This window comes from Pinus tabuliformis, chromosome 3_1 (genome assembly GCF_031772625.1).
Source record: "Pinus tabuliformis cultivar Carrire ecotype Pingquan chromosome 3_1, CPIR1, whole genome shotgun sequence".
NCBI lineage: Eukaryota > Viridiplantae > Streptophyta > Pinopsida > Pinales > Pinaceae > Pinus > Pinus tabuliformis.
Genome location: NC_142301.1, coordinates 914,134,930 through 914,143,946, shown reverse-complemented (window position 1 = coordinate 914,143,946; position 9,017 = coordinate 914,134,930). Strand labels below are relative to the sequence as shown.

The 9,017-nt window shown below is 39.1% G+C and overlaps 1 protein-coding gene across 1 annotated transcript; it reads right to left on the bottom strand.

Moving 5' to 3' along the window:
• Window positions 1-2,155: 2,155 nt before the first annotated feature.
• Window positions 2,156-2,722, bottom strand: LOC149190633 (uncharacterized). Its single transcript, XM_089410568.1, has one exon. The coding sequence runs from the start codon at window positions 2,720-2,722 to the stop codon at window positions 2,156-2,158; it is 567 nt and encodes a 188-aa protein (XP_089266694.1).
• Window positions 2,723-9,017: the final 6,295 nt, after the last annotated feature.

Sequence of the window (9,017 nt, the reverse complement as noted above, 5' to 3'; positions counted from 1 at the left end):
AACTATCCCAAATCCCATAACTCATGTACTCCACGTGGGTGCATTCCGTATAGGATCTAGAAAGGACTACTGCCTGTGCTCCAGTTGGGTGAATTGTTATAAGCAAATTCCGCTTGTGCAAGCACATGATCCCACTATCGAGAATTTTCTCCAACCAAACTCCTCAATAAATTTCCTAGACTCTGGCTCACCACTTTAGTTTGGCCATTGGTTTGTGGATGATAAGCTGAACTGAAGTTTAGTTTGGTATCTAATTTCTTCCATAAGGTTCACCAAAAATGTCCTATCAATTTAATGTCTCGATCTGAAATAATAGACTTTAGAAAGCCATGTAATTTGACTATCTCGGTAAAGAACAAATGTGCTACATGTGTGGCGTCATTAGTTTTCCTGCATGGAATGAAATGTGCCATTTTGGCGAAACGATCCACCACCACCATGATGGAATCGAATCCTCGTTGTGTCTTCGGCAGACCTAAGACAATGTCTAAACTGACAGAGTCCCATGGTCTATTCAGAATGGGTAAGGACATATACAACCCTATGTTTTGGCTGTGTCCCTTTGCAAGCTGACACACTTTGCATCTAGTTACAAACATTTGTACATCTATGCACATCTTCGGCCAATAGTAAAAGTGGCTCAACTGATCCAAGGTCTCGTCTATGCCAAAATTCCTGGCTAAACCTCCACTATGCTTTTCTTGGATTAAGTTCTCTCTCATAGAACATTCCAGAATACACAACTGCCTTCCTTTGAACAATAATCCTTCCTGTATGTTATAGTCCAGCCATGAATTGTTATCTCTCAATAATGGATTTTTGCAAGCTTCATAATCTTCCTTAAAATCTGCATCTGCCTCATACAAGTCCTTAAGATGTTCATATCCTAATACTTTTATGGTACTTTCCTATAGGATTAGATTCCTCCTGCTTAACGCATCTACCACTTTGTTGGCTTGACCGCTGATATGTTTCAACACAAACATAAAACTATGAAATTACTCCACCCACTTCGCATGTTTATGGTTCAGCTTATGCTGCTGCGGAATGTACTGCAACGTAGAATTGTCTGAAAATAAGACAAATTCACTGGCCAACAGATAATGTCTCCAATGCTTTAGTGCTTGAACCACCGCATAAAATTCCTTATCATAGGACGTGTATATTTTCCTACTGTCATTTAGTTTCTCACTGAAATAGGATACCGGCTTGTCCTCTTGGATGAGTACTGCACTAATGGTTGTCCCACTGGCATCACAACGAACCTTGAAAAGCTTGTTAAAATTTGATAACCTCAAAATCGGTTTTTCAGTAATCTTCCTTTTGAGTAACTGAAAGATCTTCTCTGCCATATCTATCCAATGGAAAGGCTGTTTTGTTTTCTTAATGGTTTCCAACATAGGTGCACAAATCCTACTAAATTTTTTAATAAATTTCCGATAAAAACTCGCCAATCCATGGAAACTTCGTACCTCAAACAAAATTTTGGGAGATGGCCAGCTAACTATGGCTACAACCTTTTGCAGATCCATTTTTAGTTCATTCTCAGAAATCACAAATCCCAAATAAATTAACTCTTTTTAAAAAAAAGAACATTTCTTCAAATTTATCAGTAATTTATTCTACTACAATTTTTCCAATACATACCTCACGTGTCAAAAATTTTCTTCCTTCATCTTGCTGAATATAAGTATATCATGTAGATACACAATCACAAATTTTCCAATGAATTCCTTGAGCATCTCATTCATCAACCTCATGAACATGCTAGGGGCATTGCTTAACCCAAATTGCATAACCAGCCATTCATACAAGCCTTAATTAGTCTTGAAAATTGTCTTCCACTCTTCACCTTCTCGAATTCTGATTTGGTGGTAGCCGCTTTTCAGGTCTATCTTTGAAAAGTACGTTGCTCCACTCAAACAATCCATCATATCATCCATCCGAGGTAATGGGAATCTGTATCTGATAGTAATCTTGTTAATGGCCCGAGAATCCGTGCACATTCTCCACTCACCTCCTTTCTTGGGAGCTAAAACAGTCGGAACTGAACAAGGGCTTAAACTCTCCCAAATTAGTATTTGTCCAACAACTCTTGCACCTGCTTTCAGATTTCTTCATTATCCTTTGGACTCATTCGGTGGGCAGCCTTGTTTCACAAACTGGCTCCTGGAATAAAATCAATATTGTGACTAATGTTCCTCTTCGGTGGTAGTTTGTCCAGTACATCATCTACCACAATATCACTAAATTCTTGCAGCATGTTCTGTATCTCTTCTGGTAAATCAGTAAGGTTGGTGTGTACTAACACTGCCCTTGGTCTTCTCACAACTACATAACCCATTTCACTCTCTTCAATCCGTCGTAGAAACTCCTTTCCTCCTAGCAGTAATGCTTTCATTCCACTTGTTTCTGTTGTCTCCTCTCCTTCCTTGGCTTCTTTCATGGGTACCAAGGTATGATTTATCCCATCTTTGACAAATCTGTAAAAATTTTCCACTCCATAATGGACTACCTTTCTATCATACTGCCATGTTCTACCCCGCAGAATATGGCACACGTCCATCGACATAATGTCGCAAGTCACCTTATCCTTGTACTTGCCTATCTGAAAATCTACCTCGCATTGTTCATCAACTAACAATTGGTGTCCCTTATACAACCACGACACCCTGTATGGAGTTGGGTGTTTTTCTCTCTTCAAACCCAATTTCTCCACCATCTCCGTAGCTACCAAATTATTAGTGCTCCCTGTTATAGACATATTTGGGCACTTCAACCCCAATCACATTTGTCAATAAACCAAGGGCTCTCAAACCCCTAAAAGTGTTGTTTCATACCCTAAAGGATCAAGGTCAAATGATTACATCATTTCCCAGAAGTTCTCCCTGAAAAACTACTCAGAACTGGTCAAAACTAGACCATCTCACCTGCTCCATGGCCAGGGTGTGATGCATACTGAAAAGGCCTTCTATAGGGTGTGATGAGTGAGAAAGGACAAATGGCAGAGACAGTTTGCTAAGTGGATGATCATGGAATCTTCCAGAAACTTCTCATATGACACTTGCCTCTCTAAATTCGCCCAGGGATGAGTAAGAGATCAAAGAAATCTCCAAGTGGAACCAAGAACTATCAGTGGAATGACACTAATCAAAAACCCAGAAGCTGACTCACCCCCCTGCAAACATCTATATATGGATCCCTCATCCTAGAGATCCAGAGGTTGGAATTTTGTAATTTTCAAGGAAGTGCTGTTGGTTTCTCTTTGAAGACATTGTTGGTGATCTTGCTTTGTATGAGGTGAAGAGGGATTTCATGCTGGGAGGATGATGCTGGATCATATAGCTTGGTTGTAATCCTATCTTCTACTACTTCTATCAATAAAGCTATTTGAGTTTTCCTCCATATGCTTGTAGATCTTTGAATATTGTATTTGTATATGCATTTATATGGTTAATGTACATCTAATCCTACATTGTTTATGGTTATAGATCTCTATGCTTTGATGGCATTTTGTTGCTTTAACTCTACAGGTGTTCTTTGAAGCAGGACAAGTGAGAAAGGAGTGGCGAAAGCTCTATCAAGGGAGAGAGGAAAAAAGCAAGGAGACTAGCGAAAGATTGAGGTTGGTATTCTCTGCTTCTCTCTCATCTATCTCTCATAAAGGAAAACAAAGGTAAATTTAGTTTGTTTGTTTCTAAGATAGCTACCCATCTTAGTGGGACTAGTAGCTCTGAATGGACACTAGTTTTCCCGATAACAAAATGGCGAATCCGCTGGGGAGAAAATAGTTTGTTTGTTTTGTTACTATTGTTTGCTTTATAAACCACAGATGGAGCCTGAATTTAAGCTAGCTAGCCTTCGAACTGCTTTTGCTATGCAACTGCAAAGTAGATCAACGTTGCTTCAGTTAATCTCCAGGTTGGTTTATGAATTGAACATCTAGCTTGTAAACATCCTAAGTGCCCCGGTGGTAGCTCAAATAACCTCATTAGATCAGTCCCTATACTTTGTGTTTACTGACTATCATTAGCTAAGCCTAAACCCCTAAAATTAGCTGCAAACTATGAGTGAAAACCAAGCTCAGTCTCATCCTTGGACCATAGCACTATCTCTCATTGGAAATCTGGATGCATCACACCTCCCATGTGTTTCAAGTGAGATGCATCCCTGTTTCCCTATGTTACAGGTGCGATGATTGACTAGGACTGTTTCTGCCTCCAGATTTTGGTTTTTTCTTCATTGTCTTCAACTTTATTCAGTAGTTTTGCTGTCTATGGTCAGTACATCACTGTTGAAACCATCTTCCTTTGCATTATTTCAGCCTCCACTGATAAGGAATTGTGAATTTTTCTAATGTATTTTTCATCATTTACAGTTCTCCTTTGCAAATATTAGCTTAATTGAACTGTCGTCTTTTGCTTTGAAAGTGTCACAAGTGTCATTTTCAGTTAAGAAAAAGAGTGTCGTAAAGCATTCCTCTTTTAGATAGTCGATTACTCTTTTCCATTGTATTTGATTTGAATTAATAGTATTTCAAGTGTCGAAAATAGTTTTAAATTCGAAATTGCAAAGTGTCGTCTTAGCCTTCCTTTCATTTTTTGAAGAGAAAATTGTTGGTATTGTCGCTTTGAAAGAAGATAATTCAAATCTGTACTTAGATTTCTTTTTGTCATTCTCACATTAAGCAAAATGAAAAACAATACATGCATGTGCATTTGCATTTAGACTGCACGCTGAAATTGATTTAGGAAAAGTGCATCTAGTGTGTGCTCTCTGCTCTATGTTGAAAGAATTTCATTTCTCTTTCCTTAGTAGCTAGGATTTTCATTGCAAAAAGAAAGTAAACAACTGTTTATCATCTTAGATTGCATATTTAGGAATTGTATATCTACATCACGTGGTGAACCTTAAAGGCAAACTTCTTAAGAAAGATCAACTATAAAATAAACCTCAATGAACATAAAAATGCTTTGGAACCTAAAACACAACATCTAGAAGTCTAGTCTAGAGATGTATTCTGGCGTCGTAAAGCCTAGTAACTATCGTTTTCATCGTAGGTTGGGTGATTCCTCCTCTTTGATACGACAAGTGCTAGTACAAAATTTTTCTCCCACGTACCATCGAGTATATATTGGGAGACCACAATAGGCTGATATCCTTTATCCTTAGGAAGTCGTGTCTACCACCCTATCAATCGCAATGCACTGAACACAGCATTCGGGAAGATTGACTGCCGTACATAAAAAGTATTCTGCGATTTTGCGATTGGTTTGGTAATCCCTCTATCTAGATTTCCAGAGTAGTCACTTTCATTTCTTTTTAGACTCCTTAAAAGAAATTGTCCATCTGATCACTTGTCACTTAAGGCTCATTAAAAATCAAAGGAAACTAGAGTCATCTGTAGCTTTTTCTCGACTCTTAAAAATTGGAAAAGTAAGTTGTGTCAAAGCGTCATAAAATTCATTTAACTCGGAATAACATTTTCCCCTTTCTATTTTGAGTTGATCAATAATCCGCAATCGTGGAAGAAAGTCAATAAAAACCCCATCATTCACGGAGACGAATGAGTCAACTGTCTTTGACTCCGGAAATGGAACCATCTCGGGCAAAGCATTCTCGCTTAACTGAGTCCAACTCCCCTGATTTATTTGAAACTTGCATTTCAACATCATCAGAGACTATAGTTACTCCAATTATCTCTGGTACATCTGCCTTTACAAAAAAAGTTCCGCAGTTACAAGAGGACATTAGAGCTGATCCTACTGTGACGGTAGACACCTCTATTCTTGAAACAGCTCCAACTAGGACTAATCAAGAAATTGAAGTTCACTTACCTGAACATCCAGAAGTTGAGTTCCAGAATTCAGAAGGTGTCACCCCTCCAGTATCTGTTACTGCAGAAGCTACATTTTCTTCGACTCCAGAAATATTTTACGGACCTGACGGTCTACCTTTTCCACCAGGATTGATTGCTATAGAAGAGATAGTAGAATATCTTCCACCTAGTACTCCAGTGCATTTTGGAACTGGGATCCACCTAGATCCTTTTTATCACAGAAGTTAGTCCTCTCCCATCGCAAGTTCCTGTCGAATTGCTTGGAAATCTTTTGGATAGACTAAACATGTCTAAACAACCATCAACATCTAGGACTGTGACAACTGACACAGCTACGACAGAGCTTCCTGCTGCCATTCCTACAATGATTTCTGGTATACCATCTATCCCAGCTAGTTATCAACAACAAACCAGAGTCCAACCAGGGATTGTTTCGATGACATGGTCTATTCCTATTTCTTCATCCATAATCTCATCTAGTATTTCTTATGTTGAAGCTCAACAAGTTGATCCAATGTGTCTGCAAAGCCAATCTACCCTTTAAGTACTAGGTTACCACTATATGGGGGGGTAGTATGCCTTTTCATTGTTCCCTCCTGGAGAACAACCATATGAGATTTTGCAACAAAATTCAGGTCAAATTGCAATTACATCCAGTGGTTGGGTACCAATACTGCCTCAACAACCAAGGGTTGTATATTCAATGCAAACCCTATGCTGAATATTCCCACTACACCTGCTATTATGACTGTATCGCAAGTACAAGCGCTACCTGTTGTATGTCAACCTCAAGTTTCACAAGTTGCAATACAACAGCCTCTCGTCTCAACAATTCAATCACAACTGCAGGTTAGTGTCTCCTTATCTGGACCGAATTAGGCTCAAACAGGTACTATGACTCCTCATCTTGGTCAATCATCCAGTATTGGACTACAGCAAATGGTCCAACAACCATGGCTGGTTCAATATCAACAACCGCAATTCTAGCAATCATATTAAGGACCTGAGCAACAAGTCTTTGTAAGTAATGGGAAACCGCATTTCCAAAGCGGTGATCAACAACCATACTATAATGGTTATGCCCATCAACCTTATCAAAGTTAACATCATCAAATACATTATGCTGGTATGCAAAGACCCACTGCTCAGGCAATTCCATCTTATCCTGGGTATGCTTCGCCTAACCTGAATCAACAGTTTCCCTTTGTAGCAACTCTAGAATTACCAGATCTAAACTGGCTGATGAATGATCCAATTGCTTACGCCCCTTTGTGGCCTATGATTCCTCATAAACTTCCCTCTGATATTCCTAAATTCAATGGAAATCCAGGTGAAGATCCATCGACATGTGATGAAATTCCATTTGTGGTGTTCATCCAACACCCTGAATGATGATTCTATCAAACTTCACCTTTTTCAACAAATGTTAACAGGTTCGACAGCAAAATGGTATATAGAATTGCCTAGAGCTTCGTTTGATAACTTCAGCACCCTTCCCACTACCTTTTTAACCCATTTTCAGTTACCCATAAGGTACGAAATAAGGACAGAACTCCTTACCAACTTTAAACAGACGACAGCCACTCACATATCTAATCATATTCATGAGTGGTGGCATCGTCGAAGAATGGTGAACACGTATGTTCCTAATCAACTTTTAGCTGAATGGTTTATAAATTCATTATTACCCTTTATTACAGAGGATATGGCTAAAGGAGGAGTTGTCATTGAAGAGAAAGTCATCGCTCGTGCACAATATTTAGACTTGATCTATATTCAGTCTGGCATGCTCTATGACAAAATTCTTGATGCTCCTAGACCAGAATTTTCCGTTCCTCCTCCTCCTAAATCAAACAGGGACTCTCATGCTGGCGACAGCGTGATTGGCACCTCAAGTATGCAAACCGCAAAGGCCCCATCTAGTAAAGCCCTTGCAGAGTCTAGTAAAAAGGCAAATGATAAACTTCCTACCTCGGAGGTTAATGCTATGTCGACCGACAAAGGCAAAGAACCGACGCAACCAGGGGGCAAGAAGAAAGGAAAAGAAAAAAAGAAGAAACAAGATGATTTATGTCCTAAAAAATCTTATGAAACCCTTCTAGGCAAAATAAACCTCGTTATCCATGTTACATATGCGATGATGAGCATTTCACAAAATATTGTCCACATAAAGCTAAGGTTATGAAATTTTTAAAAACTTCAAATACCCTAGCGGTGTTGACTAATCCATTTTTGAACCTAGAAATAAACCTGGTTTCTAGTGATTGTGCTTCCCCATCCCAACTGCTTATGTTATCCATCTCAAAACAACGAAATGATACTTTAATATCAACAAGGAATAAAGATTATGGAAATCCACAATCGTCGAACGACAAGGCTACAGATCAACTCAATAGTTCAACAACAACTTCGCCAGAAGTTGTTCCACCAATCATACCTGAGTTAACAATAAAACCACCTAAGGGAGTAGTACATAAATTGACGTTTAATCCTTGTGCTCGAGCAGTACAAAATTATAATATAGTGGAGGATCTGGCCCAATCGCCATCCACTATGTCAACACTTGAAGTACTGCAGAATTGCCCCTCCCAAAAGTAGGCTTTGTTATTAGCGATAGGTGGGATTGATCCAGCGGATTCCAATCTAGTGGCCTTTAATCATAAAGGTTACAAACCTCAGTTACCGGCCCAGCTCCCTTTCCTCATACAGGTAAAAGCCCTCATCAAAACTATTCATCAAACAATCATTGATGAGGGGGCATCTACCTGTATTATGCCAATGAGTTGCTGGAAAACTTTAGGCTCTCCACCCTTGTCACGATCATCAATGACATTAAAAATGCTCGATGGAAGAACATACACGCCGTATGGGATATTAAGTAACTTGCAAGTCGAACTAGGGAGCAAGACAATAGAAATTGAAGTCAAGGTCATTGATAGAAACCTTGACTACAATATCCTACTAGGTAGGCCCTGGATTTATGCTATGGTTGCTGTTGTGTCAACATATTTTAGAAAGATTTCATTTCCCTTCCAAGGTAAAATTACAATCGTTGACCAACTAACCTTTTTCCCCAATAGTTCGCAAGTTACTAGAAGCATTCCATTGATCCATGGAAGTTCTCAACCACTTCAAAATACCGGAGTAGGTCTCCTAAAAGACCCTTCCTTAATGGGTA